Source organism: Cyprinodon variegatus, unplaced genomic scaffold (assembly GCF_000732505.1).
Source record: "Cyprinodon variegatus isolate N-32 unplaced genomic scaffold, C_variegatus-1.0 Scaffold587, whole genome shotgun sequence".
Taxonomy (NCBI): Eukaryota; Metazoa; Chordata; class Actinopteri; order Cyprinodontiformes; family Cyprinodontidae; genus Cyprinodon; species Cyprinodon variegatus.
In genome coordinates, this window is record NW_015151040.1 from 174,414 (window position 1) to 190,198 (window position 15,785).

Genomic DNA, 15,785 nt, shown 5'->3' on the forward strand with positions numbered 1-15,785 from the left:
AAAACCCTCTTTCCACTGGCTGCTGGGATCCAGGACATGAACCATGAACTAAAACTGAAACGAAAGACTGACAGAAAGACAAGAAATGATCTGGCACTGAATGCTCAGGCTGAACTTAATTTAAACCAGAGGAAACAGATGAGGGGAATAAATTGTAATTGAGGTAGGGAGGGAAAACGGCAGGTGAGAGGAATTACTAATTAAGGGAGAGCAAACAGGCCAGATTGTGACATTGATATAAAGTATGAAAATGTGTTTAGTGAAATAATCATTTCGGTTCATTCCATTATCCTCTGAAATCAAATTTTAAAAGTTGCAGCGACCCAATTTCCAACATAAATGTATTCCAGCTTTCTTCTTGTAGATCCTTATATTCTCTATGGTAAAGATGGACACTCTTACAACCATAACAATGACAAAATTGCCGTTTTACATTGTAATCTGTGCAAACAAATAGCATTGGAACATGTCGAACTTAAAGTAGTACCTTAAAAACTGATTTAAAGGGATATTGTGCGACAATTACTGCCATCCAGCGGTGAAATGCCAGTATGTCACTCAAACTAACACTACCCTTGCACGACAAGACCTTAAATACGTATTGCGGTAGAGGTCTCCGCCAGTGTGTGACGAGGCCTCGATAACGCAGATGTAACAATATCACCAAAGTGAAGTCTCTACAAGCTGGCATTTACTGTAACAAAAAGCCAAGCGCTCACTGTGACTTTGAAAGCTTCTAAACCAACGTAAACCTACAATTATGTGCCAACAAGATTGGTATATATTTGCTGGATCTACTGTTATGGTTTCTATGGTAACAAGCAAAACTGTCTTATTAAACTGAATAGAAAAATGTAGCTTTAGACTAATTTAGGCATTGCAGTTCAATTACTTGTCAAGAACCATGACAACTTCAGTCTCTTGCAAAATCTTTCTCCTTAATTTTCTCCTTCCACCTGGAAAAGGCTTGTCTTATATTTATCTGCTTTTTTTTATGTCTCCAGTTTCAGTGTCATTTAAGTTCTCTCTTTTTTGCTCTTTTGGGTATGGTGGAACTGTTTCTTATGCTGCAGCGTGTGCATGATCCTGCATTGTGCTGCAATAGGGCAGAACTTTTAGTTGTTGAGTTGGAGTCTCCAAATGATCTTCACCTCTCAGTCACACTGAACTGGCAGCAAAGGGAAATGTGTTGTTATTCCACATGTTAGTACTGTTTTATCCCTCCCTGGTGCATGTACTTTCAAGATGGTAGACTGCCATGGCATTTCGCAAACAGGTGACCAGCCTTATGTTTAAATGAATGTAAAATTCTTGGGTTCTAAAAACTAATGTGATTATTAGTGGAGGTAATAATACACCAATTATAACACATATGTAAATCATACATGAATTTCAGACTGTAAAAAAGAGAAACTGTCATAATGCTAGCTCTTGGACTCTTAAGTAGGCACACGCACAGAGAGAAGCAGACTTAAACAGTTTATTTTCAGGATAATGCGAGGACAGCTGAGTATGGAAAGAACTGAGGGAGCAGGGACTGGGAGAGGCAACAAGTTGTTTAATGGTGATGGATGGATTATGGAAGGTTGTTTTAAGTAGTTTAAGTCAGCTTACATTGAGTAGGAGTCCATGAAGCCCGGTCTTGCTGGTTAGAAGTAGATGTTGGGGGTTTGAGAGTGGAGACACTGGTCTTTCAGTTTGTTTGGAGATGAGGGTGGACAGGTTTGAGCCAGGAGTTCTGAAGGCCAAGTTGGTGAGCCTGAGGAGGAGCAGAACGGAAGCTTTGGGGGAGGTAGATCCGACAGGAGTCTTTTCCAAAAGGGATCCACTCTGAGTACAATAACCATCTGCCGTGAGCTTGAGGGAGACTGCTCCTTCTTAAAGGCCACCACTGATTGGGGTAATGGAACCCAGCTGGACTCAATTAGCCTGCCACCCTGTGAGAGAAAAAAGGGAAAAGACATACAGCCACTCCACCCAGATCTGGAAACCTGACATAACCTGTTACATAATGCCACTTTATTGCTGCATATATAGAGAACTGCTACAGATAAAGTGGGAAAGTGTACCTACTGTTCCTTGAATGTATACATCTGGTAACATCGTGTTGCACTGATTTTGCAACTTTTGGGGCAATCCAATGGAAATTCAAGACTTGGCAGTTGGAAATCTTAACTTTTGAGGACAAATCTAAGCACCATTAGATCCCAGAGAACAACCCAGAGTCTGAGTCCCACAGATTGACTAGTTTCCATTTGACATACAGCTGTGCCCAGTCAACTAACTACCAACACCTGTTTCTTGCACATTAGTCACTTTTGCACCACAGGCAAGATCTAAGAGCTGTCCAAAGATGTCAGGGACAAAATTGTGGACGTGAAGAAGGCTGGAATGGCTTACAAAACCATAAGCAAAAGGCTTGGTGCCATTAAAGGAAGCAGAGGTCACGCAAGAAAAACCCGTAACCCTCCAGGATCTATCCATAATCTCTTCACATAAAATATCAGCTCTTGCAATGAGGATGATGGTGACAGAGATGAAGGAGGAAACTAAAACTGAAAGACAGGATCTTATTAATGACCTAAAGGCAATTGGGCCTTTAGTGACAAAAAAAAATCATTCAGTAAAATACTGCTGAAAACCATCTGCTTAAGAAGAAGGTGCATGTACAGGCCAGCCAAATGTTTGAAGTGAGCATTCTAATGACTCAGAAAATACTTCTGGAAATGTGCTGCAGTCAGAAGAAACAGATCGGCATGATTTTAAACCATTTTCTGGAGGATGAGTAAATGTGAATATGAATCATAGAACACTATCCCAACAGTTGAGCATGGAGGTAGAAGCATTATACTATGGGACAGTTTATATTTGTTGATTAAATAGGACTCTGTGCTGAAAAATGTTGGATGAAAAAACCTCCTTTGCTCAGTAAGAACACTGAAGATGGAGCACGGGTGGAGCGTTCAGCATGACAACCAAAGGAGTGGCACAGCAAGGCGCATATTAAAGTCATGCAAAGGCCTGGTCAGTCTCCTGACCTCAACCCGACTGAAACCCCTTGGGTGGAGCTAAAGGTTAGCGTTTCCAACAGATGCAGAGAAACTTAAAGGATTTAGACATACTGCAAAGGAATTGGTGAAAATCCCTTCCAAGCTGTGCAAAAATCTGGTACTCAACTGCAAGAAATGTCTTGCTGCTGTGCTGCTAACAAGGGTGACTCTGCCTAGCAACAAGTTGTGTTTTACTATGGGATCACACACAACATTTTATCACACATTTTATTACATTGTGTAAACATAAAAATTAATTCTAAATTCAGCAGATAATGAAATCATTATTTCCCCTTATGTAAATTAAAAAGTCTGCATAACTGCTTTTAAAAACTCTAAATCAGGTCACAGACTCTACATCAAGCTGACAACACCAAACCAAAACACTGCATAATTGCACCATATATATTTTAAAGCTCTGAACTTTTAATATCAATGCCGTTTTTTGCACCATGTTCTTTTTCTCAATCACTGTTTAAATTTGATCACTGCTGCACTTAAAGAAATGCACATTTCATACAAAAGGACAATGTCTAAGTCTAAAAACTGATAATAAACAAGAATTAAAGAAGGAAGGAAGGAGAACAGAACATATCAGGGAGCATACACTGAAAAAAAAAAACAGTTCATAAGATTTACTTAAAAATATATTGTAAGTATTTGCACTCAAATGATTTAAGTAAGATTTAATGCTGCAATATCAAGTAACACTAACTTGCTAGTATCAAGTGAATTTTACTTTCCATTAAACATAACAGTTGTGAAGATATTAAGTAACATTTACTTAATTACATCCAAGTTGTAAGTTAGAATTATTAAAAAAATTAAGCAAAGTGAACTTGCATTTTACTTAAAATTTTAAGTAAATGTTATATCCCTGTAGAATTTGCTGTTATGAGTAATCAAGCAGACATTAATTATTTTCTCTTATTAAATAAATTGAAATAAAAGTCTATACTTTTTATATACATTAAACTATTTTTCATTTTAAGCAGTTTAACAAAGTAAAAACACTATTGTTTTAAATTGTCCAATCATTCATGGGCCAGCCAGAAATTTGACAGTATATTCAAATAAGTAAAACCCTCTAAAACTCAGAGACTTTTAAGAAATCCTGTATATGAAAGATAGTTTATGAAATGTTGCAAATAAGCGGATGAGATGTTTTATTGCAGAATCTGATTTTTTTTAACCTAAACTATTCTAACCGCAAACCCCAAAAGATGAGCACAACTTTTGGTAGTGTAGTAAGTTTTTTTTCATATTTTTAAACAATGTAAAAGCATACCCTGTTTCTCCTACTGACGTTGATTTCACCGGATCGGTTGGTTAAATTCCTGCATGCAGCAGGACGATAGCTTAAAGTTAGGGTAAACGGAGCTGGACAGGACACATGGATTACAGACCAGACAGTCTTTAAATACGCTCAGACAGAAGACACGTCAAGCAACTCTCAAAGTTAGGAGGATTAAACAAGAAAATCTCACTTCAAATATAAACTGAGCTGTCTCCTCAGACACTGTGTTAACCAGTGAAAGTTGGAGAATCACTGTTTTCTCCATGGCTGTGCAGAGAAGAGTCAAGCTCTTGGCACAGAAACTGGACATAACTATAAATCTCTCTGAGTCTCCTCCTTTCAGACTCACTGGACATGTTGTCATAGACGAGTCGACTGACTGGCATAACAATTAGTATGATTCTTTATCCTGTATGCCTTCCTAGCTCCTTTCTGATAGACAACAGAGTATGTTTTTCCACACTGGTTGTTCCTCTGTGCTTGTCCTCAAAGGTTTACTTTTACCTCATCAGTCTCCCATTAAACTAAGAGATCCTCAGAATAACAGTCATCAGCAAGTTAAAAAACAGTCCTGAAAGGAGATACAGATGCTTCAAATTGGAGTCTGACTCATAAGTGGGAGCTTAAGTGTCTAAGACGTGCTTCAAGAGATGTTGAGAAGACATTAGACAAAGGATTCTTCTAACACCATATAAAGTTAATTTACTAACTCCCTGAAATCCTTGTGCAATAAGCTCTCCATCACGGCAAAGTGTCCTTGGTTCTTTCTTTGATCACTGAATCCTATTTACATGGTCAATATATCTGATTCCTTACATTCAAATGATGAAAGTTTTCAGCAGAAACTTGATCAAAACAGTGACAAATTTGTCTTCATCCCCATATATACCTGCTGCAAATTCTAAAAGGCACAGGTTTCATCATTCTTCCCATCTGTCAATCCTGCAAAGTACATTTGGATTTAAAACGAAAAGGGTTTTCATCTTTTGCAAGGGATTATTTCTTTTTTGTCATTATTCAAATCTTTTTTCTTTTTTTTTTCTCTCCACATCTGACTGCCTGGTCTGTAAATATTGAGTAAAAAACAGCAGGAGAACAGATTGTGGTGCACAGAGAGGCCGAAGTCAGAGTTAAGCTGAGCAAGGTTACACTGATGTGGTTATAAATCTGTAGCTACTAGTAACTCAATTTCAGAGTACCCTGGTTTATTTAAGCAGAAATACAATTTACATATGACAAAATAAAAAGGTAGTGTTCATTACCAGGTGTAAACATGATCAAATGTAATCTCATGTAAAGCACAGAACAAAGCTCACACTGCTATAGTGTGATTAACACGAGCCGGAAAAAAAAAAGAAAACTATGTGGGAAAGTTGACCCTTTTATAGCATCAAAGTGAGAAAATTGAAGTCAAGTGCTAGAAATCAAAGGCTTTTAATCAACAGACCACCATCAGTGTCCCACCAGTTTAAAAACAGAAGAATTTTGGCCTTAAATCGGTAAATGATTGTTAACACAATATCAAAATGGCATGTACTTATAAGGTAAATGGCATGTACTAATATAGCGCCTTTATTCAAGTCAGGATTATTGACCAAAGTGCTTTACACTACATTCATTCATGCACACATTCACACACTGATAGTGGCAAGCTACATTGTAGCCACAGCTGCCCTGGGACTCACTGACAGAAGCGGGGCTGCCGTACACTGGCGCCACCGGGCCCTCTGACCACCATCAGTAGACAATGCAGGTGAAGTGTCTTGCCTAAGGACACAACGACACTGAAAGTCGGAGCTTTGAACCATCAATCCTTCGATTTCAGGGCAAACTCCTACATCCAACGCCACTGTCGCCCATAATCAAGACTGAAGGGCATCTTCAAAAAAACTCAGAGAACCAATTTGTAGTTGAACATCAATCTGGTGAGGCTTATAAACTGTTTCCAAACAATTTAAAGCACCTAATTCTGTAGTGAAAATGATCACAAATGAACCATATCCTCAGACATCCCAGGAAATATACCTCAAGGTTAGACTATGCAATGCTCAAAGGAACCGAGAAATCCAAAAGCTCCCTCATGAAAGCCTCATGAAACCTCAGTAAACATGTTAACATGACACTGCAGGAGTTCAACCCTCCTCATTTATCACACCACTTCATTACATCAAGGTGAAGTTTCAAACGCTTGGCTCCTCATCAGACCGAGACACGTCTGATAAAGAGCCAAGTGCTCAAAACATCACCTTGCAATGTCATCATTTGTGCCGTCACTGTGGAGTTCTGCACTGAGGAACCTTTTTGTTCATTCATGATGCTCTTTATTTTCAGAGTACCTCTTCTCTTTAAATATGAACTCACAACTTAGGTTTGCAAGATTTATTGTTCAGCTCTGTAGAAACGAGGGCAAAGTAGAGGGTTTTGACAGAAGACACCCCATGGAGTGATGAAGGGTTGGTGATTTTGGCTTGTTTTGTAAATACGTTACACTAAAGTAAGACATCAGTCCTTGAGTGTTAATGTCCTGCAGCTTTTACATGCATCCCTTCTCCAACACACCTTAAACAAATGACTGGTTAATGGTCAGGCCTCTGCTGAACTCACCGACATGCCAAGGACGTAATTTGGCCTTTTGTTTTAGGTGTGTCGAAGAAGGGACATGTGCAAAAGCTGCAGGATAGTGGCACTAAAGAACTGATGGATGCCTACCCCTGCTTCAGATCCTACCTAAAAAAAAAATGTGTTTTACAATAGTGCTACGATAAAAATGCTGAAAGCAGAACGCTATCTCAGATATAGACCATATTAGTGAGAAACAACAATTACAATAAAGTGTTAAAAAGAACTCATTAAAAGCCAGAAAATGAAACTCTTCAACTAACTTTTAAAGACCTCTACAGACTAAGTGCTGCGTATTTTACTGACAGGTCGCTCTGCAGAATTGGGGCCCCTACTGTGAATGTTCGGTTGCCTTTATTTTTAATCCTCATTCTAGGAGCACTTAGTAGAACAAGGACTGCTGAATGCAGAAGTCTGACCAAATCGGTTAAATACATTGAAACCAAACTATTTAAGACTCTTAAAGGGAACAGAAAGGTTTTTAATTACATAGAAACAGGGAAATTTAAGGGGAGGTAATGTCACTTCCTTTGAATGAAAGAAGACGTTAACTGTTTTAATGCTGGTGGACTTTAAAACAGCTTGACAGGTAGAGTGTAAAATTCTCTGTTTTCCAGAGTCAAAAGTGAGACCATCTGGCTGACAGCTGAAGTCTGGCCCAGATTTGTCGATGCAACCAATAAACCCTTGCTGTGTAAATAATGTGGTCTAAAATGTAAAAGGCTGATAAGGTCGTACAGAAGACAATCTGTGCTGCTACAACTGGTTTTATTGAATCTTCAAGTGTGTTTACACCCAGCTTTTTCAAATTTGGCTTCACAATTTATCACCAATAATGACAATTTTAAATGTGTGGGGTTTATATACACTTGAAGTTGTACTGAAATCTTTTTATAACTGGATATATGTCATTTTTTAAAAATGGGGATATTCTTAATTTTTATTGTGATACAATCAAGCCTTCAATGTTAGTTTCAGAGTTGGTGGATGTTGTGTAGACCCACATGCAGAGTAGAGGAGGCATGGTTCTTGCAGTTTTAATGGTGAAGTAGATGGCACAACAACTTGAATCCAGACACAACAGGCTGGGAACTCAGGAACGAAAAATTACAGAAGCTTGGGAGAAACTTACAAGATGGAAATGAAGATAAATCACCACTGATTAAGTGCAGAGGAGGAGTATATATGGGAGACTGAACCAAAAGTGAAGTAATCAGTTAATTGGGAGCAGGTGCGGACAGAAGCCGCTAGAAAGGAGCTAAGGGGAAAGGAAATGGACACTAGGGGGCAACAAAGAGTAACCAGGGAAAACAGCTGCAACTAGTTTTTTTATGCTAATTAATGCTAATGACTACAAAATAAACAATAACCAAGGGGAAACTAGAGGTTAAGAGAAGGAACTGGAGAGATCTGCAGCCATGGAAAACCTAAGCTAAGGATAAGAGAAATTATAACTAGTTTTATCTTCTAAAACCAATGAACAAATAATAGCAAAGATGCTGCAAAGAGATAACAAGGAAGATTAAAACTAAGAATTCAAAAATGATATAAATCTATAAAATACACAATAACATAAAATAAAGCATAATTAAGAACCCAAAATGAAAACGTACAGATGGTAGATCTGTATGGTAGATCAGTTATATTACTTTAGAGGTTCTGTGAATAAATTCTACCTTCATGTAAAGAGTTGCTCCTGAGATTCTGATTTGTATATTTTGTGTAAATATTTTAGATGGGAAATGCTTCAGACACAGCCTCTTTGTTTACCTCGAGCATCTCTAAGGAGCATGACATTCTCATGGGTACCGTCTACAGCTTGTTTTGTGAGTACACTCATTGAACCGATATTTTTTCCTGACATTTAGTCTCTTTGCCAATCCAGTCTTGTTTTTCCGAAGGTATACTGTCCCTAATAGGCAACTGCCTACTACTGCTTGTGGCTCATCACAAGAGATCAACTTTGAAACCAGCAGAGTTCTTCATCATCAACCTCTCCATCAGCGACCTCGGGATGACGCTCTCCTTATTTCCGCTGGCAATACCGTCAGCCTTTTTGCACAGGTACCTATATCACTTGACTTGTCTCTTTCAGTAAACAAACATAGTCATTTTATTTTGAAAATGATTGAAACAGAAAGCTATAATTCCTGCTTTTAATTCCCCTTTTTAATAAAAAGCAACAAGCCTTGAAAACTGTATAGATCAGTCATCTGGTTGGAACTGCTTTGCAGCTGAAGGCCTATATCTGTCTTGTTGTTCATGTGTGCAGATGGCTTTTTGGAGAAATTACTTGCCAGCTTTATGCAATGTGTGGAGTGCTGTTTGGTCTCTGCAGTCTGACAAACCTCACAGCCCTCTCCTCTGTGTGTTGCCTTAAAGTCTGCTTTCCTACCTATGGTGAGGGGATAATGATGCAACTACAAAAAATGCTGCTAATTCTACATGTACATAAAAAAACGTCATAACAGTAACTCCTCTTTTAAATCTCCTCTAACAGGGAACAAGTTCTCCCCCTCACACGCCCGCCTCCTGGTGGCAGGAGTGTGGTGCTACGCATCTGTGTTTGCCGTGGGGCCCCTGGCACAGTGGGGGCATTACGCCGCTGAACCTTATGGCACGGCCTGCTGCATTGACTGGCACGCACCCAACCAGGAGTTTTTAGCGTTGACATACATAGTCTGCCTTTTTGTCTTTTGCTATGCACTGCCCTGCGCCATCATCTTCCTCTCCTACAGCTTCATTCTGCTGACCGTGCGCGGGTCACGTCAGGCCGTTCAGCAGCATGTGTCACCACAGGCCAAGACCACCAATGCACATGCCCTCATTGTGAAGGTCAGAGGATGTGACTGCCACTGATGCAGAAGCAGCAAAAAGTTCAGCTTTTACAACTGACAGGATTCATGAATGTATTAATAGTTTTTTTAAATAACACAAAAATAGATCCTCACTTGCTAAATCTTTTTTTTGTATAATGAATATTTCAATTGCAGCAAGCAGGGATAGAATTTTCTGATAAGTTGCTTTAAAAGTAATTAGACATTTAGCATCTTGTCACATTAAAACTACAAACATATATATTCTGATGGGATTTAACGTAATACACCTAAGAGCTATATGTTGCATAACTATAAAGTGGTGGAATAGGAGTACATGCCAGTCCCTTTACCTTGATAAAAAATATGTCCTATCAATGCTCTTTAAAAAACAATACAGTCTGATTTGTTAAACGTTTCTATCAGGGAAACTACCTGATTGCATTGAGTCATTGACTTGCAAAATATGGTCCTTCTAGATGAACTTGGAGCAAAGATATTTGCGTGCATTTTGTCGTTGACTCTTCAGCAATCCCTCACACCAAGCATGCATGCAGCTACAGTAGAGAGGAAAACTCCCTTTTAACAGGAAGAAACCTCCAGCAGAACCAAGCTCAGTGTGAGCAGCCATCTGCTGAGGCCGTTTTTGTTCAAGGAGACAAAAGCAGACATACAAAAAGAAGCAGATATACAAAAAGTAACTGCAGCTTCACAGGTGACCCCGTCCAAGAAAGACCCAGTCAGGCAGAAAAGTTACTTCCCATGTCAAAGGGTGAAAGTTGTTGTTGATGCCCGCTTTACAGCTGATATTTCTAACCAGAAGATGGAGTCATAGTCAAATAGAAGCAGACCAGTGGAAGCTACTATGAGAAAAGAAAAGCACCTAACAAATACTACACAATTAGAGAATAGAGATAGAATGAAGCAGATTAATAAAAAGCGGCCCCTATGTCCTCCATCAGCCTAAACTTATAGCAGCATAAATGTTGAAAAAAGCTCAAGCTAACCTCGCTATTTTGGATGAGATAAAAGAAAGGTAGAGCCAGGATAGAGCCTTGGCTCTAAAATCAAGTTTGCCCAATTACCTTCAGGAGTCATTTTGTTACAAAATAAAATCCACACATAGAATCCACATCACTTCAGAGCCTTGAAGATCTAAAACCCAGAAAAAAAAGTTTTTGCTACTACATTGTGCTTTTTCATAGGCGATAAAATCCTAATAAAAGACCTTGAAGTTTGTGGTTATGAGGTGACAAAATGTGGACAAGTTCTGGGGTATAAATATTTTTGGAACTTTATCATGACACTAACTATTATTTTTGTATTTTTTGACATTTTTCTATGTTTGTCTGCTTATGTTGATGTGTCCTCCACAGCTGTCCATAGCAGTGTGCATAGGTTTCCTTGGAGCCTGGACCCCCTATGCTATCACAGCGATGTGGGCTGCTTTTGGAGACGCAAGAAATGTCCCTCCGGCTGCTTTCGCCCTGGCAGCAGTGTTTGCCAAGTCTTCCACCATCTACAATCCTATGGTCTATCTGCTGTGCAAGCCTAACTTCCGGGAGTGTTTGTGTGGAGACACGTCTAAACTGCGGAAGATGGTCTACAGGAGTAGTTCACAGCCTCAAGAACGTTTTAGCTTTTCTCCACAGCACAACAAGGACACGAGTGCCTCCACAAGATTTTCAAATGGACAACAAGAGAGTTATGGGGCCTGTTTGAACTGTACAGAAAATGCAGCACTGTGTCATGTGACCGCTCCACAAATGACCGCCTGCATCCTGACAGGATCCACCTACACAGAGGTGACAGTTGGCCAGCTTTCAATCAAACCGCAAAGCAGTTTGATCTAAAATAAAAGTGACTCGTCGGTTCCACAAAGCGGTCAACTCTGAGTGGAAACATTCTCAAACACGAGAAAAGATAAGCTCTGACCTGTGTTTCTCTGAATCCCATTGCAGCTCCACAGGTGCACAGCGGGCTTTTAGACTCCAAAGACTAAAGGGACAAATCTACACTCGTCTAAGTCAGTCTGAAAAGAATTCTCACAAACATTTGTATTTTACTAGAACTGTTAACTTCCCACTGCCTGTAAGATTGCTGGCAGTTTTTATTCTAACAAACACACATTAAGCATGTTTTCAAAAGTGTAAAAAACTAAAACTCTGTTCCTCTTGTCAAATCAGGGACATGCTGTCTGTTCTGCAGTAAGTTAAAACAAAGAGACACGGAATATTATACGATAAGAAGCGATATTGTGCAGTCTCTCAACCTAAACCACCACTATCAGTTGACTTGGACTCCTTTGTGAGCGTTCATCCTCATCGTTTTTAGGACCTATTTAAAAACAAGCATAAAATAAAGCTAAAATCTGCCTTTTTTGGGTAACACTAATCAAAGGGAAGGATAATTGTCCATTCAACCCTTTTGTGAGGTAATGTTCTGACTGCTCGTTTTGGATTGAGCCAGTATGATTCAGCCAATCTGGATCAATTTCTCACTAGTTTTCATTAGTTAAAAGGTCAGAGCTACCAGCCTGTAGCTGTTGAGATACTTTGGATGCGTGGTCTTTTGCACTGGTGCTACACAGGGGTCTTGCACATCTGTGTTACTTCCCCCTGCTTCAGGCTTATGATGAACATGTATCCACACTGCAAAAAATCTAAATCTAGACACCGGTAAGTCATTTTTTTCTTAAAATAAGTGCATTTGTTCCTGGATTGAGGAGGTAAAAGAGACATTTTGCCAACGGAACAAAACAATTTACACTTAAAATAAGAAAACACAATTGCATTGTCTTATTTCAAGTGCATATTAACTAATTATCTTATTTTAAGAGTAAAATTACCCATTCCATTGCAAACTATCTCATTTACCTACTCAAATTTAGGGTGAATACACTTAATTTAAGAAATTTTTACTTAATTCTAGATCGTTTTTGCAGTGCAATGACACTACACAAGCGATCTGCACAGAACCACAGGAGCCTGCAGCTGATGCCATCAGGACCGGCAGCTGTTTGCTGTTGCAGCTCGTTGCAGTTCTTGAAGTCATAAAAAGGACAGGATGGAGTTAGAGGAGGGGGCATGACAGTGGAAATGATAAAAAGATGATTGACAACAGCAATATTTCTCTACTGATTGGAGAGAGCGTATGGATAATTTGACAGGACATTTTTCTAGAATGTAAATAAAAAAACTTGCAATTGGTTTCCAAAACTGATCCAACTTTCTTCATTTAATATCCAGTGTCTTAGTTGAATGAAAAGAATGTGAAATATGCCAATGGTTAGAGTAGATGTGGGCTTAACTGTATGTGGTATGTGGCTGGATTTTTAACAAGTGCAAAGCACTTGTGGAAGCAATTAACTTATGATTAAAATTTCTATGATAGAGTGTCAAAAACATGGTAAGGCTGCTCAGGAAAATGAAACCAAAGGTAGAAACAGTGTAAGGCTATGAAAGAATGATTAGCACATGAAAGAGGAAAAAAATATCCATGAAGCATGTCAATAAGGGAGTTCTTTGAGGTTGAATTCATTTAATTAATAGTAAAAAAATAAAGCCTGACCGGCCAATCACTGATTAGAGCCAATTAAGGGAAAATATGCTGATTCCATTCTTTGGCTTATCAATCAGCGCATCTCTACTTTCAGGCTAACTACAGTCAAGGTATATAATTAGATATTGGTAGAATTGTGTTAATGGAGATCCAGTATTAAAATAAGTAGGAATCTAATAACAACTGCAGCGTAGTACATGAAAACCAGAAATATTTTATATATTTTTATATTGTATGTAAGTGGGAAAAAAAAAGTTTTATATCTAGAAAGGGATTTCCAAAACAGATCAAAACTGCAGCTTTACCCTAATGGTTGCTCAAATGTTTTTACTGATCCCCATTCATCAGGGCCAATTATCTGCTATGGAAAAAAGATCAAACTACACTTTTCATTGCTTATGTGAAAAGCCTTGAACTAAAATAAATGAGAACCTAGATTTATTTAAATTGACGCATTATCTTTTTGATGTCCTGCATGCTGCTTTCAATATGTGCTTTGCCAGAAATTTACAAACTCAACACTCTGCTATATTTAAATGTGCTCCATTCCTTTTTTAAACATTATACAGTGCTGTGTGTCTTATTGTGCATGTACAAATGAACATAATGAATGCTCTTATTGACAATTAACAAAAAAATCTTGTAGAACTTATTTAATAAAGATTTTAAAAGTTCCGCAGTTGTTAGTCTCATATTTCTGCAGAATTAGGAATATGCATTCACCTTATAAATAAACTGGATGATAAAGGATCCATCTAAACACAGAAAGTTTTTTTTATTTTTTTTATTATTTTTTTTTTGTAAAATCAAGTCAAAACAGACATGTCCTGCTGTTAAAACTATATCCTTGACCTGTATTGACTCATGGATGAAGTATAGCCGCTTGCCTGCTTTATTTGGTCAGTAGACGTCCAAACCAAAGAACAGAAAACAAGCACCTGCAGATGGGACAACTTCCAATGTTAGCACATGCTGTGGAAACTACACACTGACTTGCAGGACTCGGAACCCCTCCCGTCTTCCTTCAGACTTTTATCTTCTAATTAAATGCAATTCTTCTTTTATCTGAAAGGAAGACTTTTAAACCACAGAGTAACAATCAGGTTCTTAGCCAAGGTAACAAGACTTAACCTTGAACAAGACTATGGCTGCTGTGGTCCACTTTTTCCTTCCACTAAACTTTATATTATAATCATTTATAACTGAACTTTATTGATCTCACTTTGTAGGAATTTATCTCTGCATTTAACTCATCTCCTTGGGGAGCAGTGGGCTGCCATTGTGCGGCGCCCCGGGAGAAGTGTGGGGTTAAGTGTCTTGCTCAGAGACACAGAGTGTGGGATGTGGGGATCGAACCGGGTTTTGGCAACCTTCCTAGAGCACAAGCACACTGCTTTGACCACTATGTCAACAGTCCCCTTATTACAAACCCTGCACAGCTGGCATCCCCCGCATTGACCGTGTGTGCCCTGCACTCTTTACTTAGAGCATCAGTGACTGTCTGCTGGATGACCATAAAATCAGCAGTCTTTCCTATGATTTAGCAGCAAAAAAAAAAAAATACTAAGCATTTCTGCACTAAAGCCCCTTTATTGGCTTCACCTGATATTTGGTTTTTCAGAAAAACTAAGATTTGATTTTTCATCATCTATAAACCATAAGAATCAAAAATAAAAGGAACATTAGAATGGAATAGTATATTAGACATGTAATGTTCCTTTTATTTTTGATTCCTATGGTTTAAAGATGATGAAAAATCAAAGAAACATTATAATGGATTAGTATATTAGACATGAGGGCTTCCCCCCACAGTCCAAAAACATGACTGTTAGGTTAATTGGCTTCCCTAAACTGAGTGAATGGTTGTTTGTCCTGTTTGTCTCTGTGTTGCCCTGCGATGGACTGGCTACCTGTCCAGGGTGTACCCCTCCTCTCGCCCATTGACAGCTGGAGATAGGCACCAGCACCCCTAGTGACCTCTATTGGGACAAGCGTGTCAGATAATGGATGGATGGATGGATGGATAGTATATTAGTCATGAGAGCTGCTCAGTGGAGCAGTGGTTAGCACTGCTGCCTTGCAGTAAGAAGGTTCTGAGTTCAGTTTTCAGCCCAGGGTCTTTCTGCATGGAGTTTGCATGTTCTCCCTGAGCATGTGTGGGTTCTCTCCGGGTACTCCAGCTTCCTCCCACAGTCCAAAAAAAAGAAAAACATGACTGTTAGGTTAATTGCATTCTCTAAATTGGATGTGGATGTGTGCATGAATGGTTGTTTGTTCTGTTTGTCTCTGTGTTGCCCTGTGATGGACTGGCAAACTGTCCAACCCGCCTCTTGCTCATTGACAGCTGGAGATAGGTTCCAGCACCCCTCGTGACCCCACTTAGTATTAAAGCTACAGTGTGTAATAATTACAGGGATATACAGTCAGAAATGTAATATATTA

General features: G+C 38.9%; 1 protein-coding gene across 1 annotated transcript in view; it reads left to right on the plus strand.

The window, feature by feature from the left end:
* LOC107095952 (opsin-5-like) overlaps positions 1 to 12,326 on the plus strand; it is a 22,404-nt gene extending 10,078 nt beyond the window's left edge. The window contains exons 2-6 of the mRNA XM_015392347.1: positions 8,702 to 8,792; positions 8,868 to 9,030; positions 9,239 to 9,366; positions 9,467 to 9,801; positions 11,159 to 12,326. Of these exons, the coding sequence (XP_015247833.1) occupies positions 8,702 to 8,792; positions 8,868 to 9,030; positions 9,239 to 9,366; positions 9,467 to 9,801; positions 11,159 to 11,635 (1,194 nt within the window). The 3' untranslated portion in view covers positions 11,636 to 12,326. The remainder of the gene's footprint in view (positions 1 to 8,701; positions 8,793 to 8,867; positions 9,031 to 9,238; positions 9,367 to 9,466; positions 9,802 to 11,158) is intronic.
* The last annotated feature ends 3,459 nt before the right edge of the window (positions 12,327 to 15,785 follow it).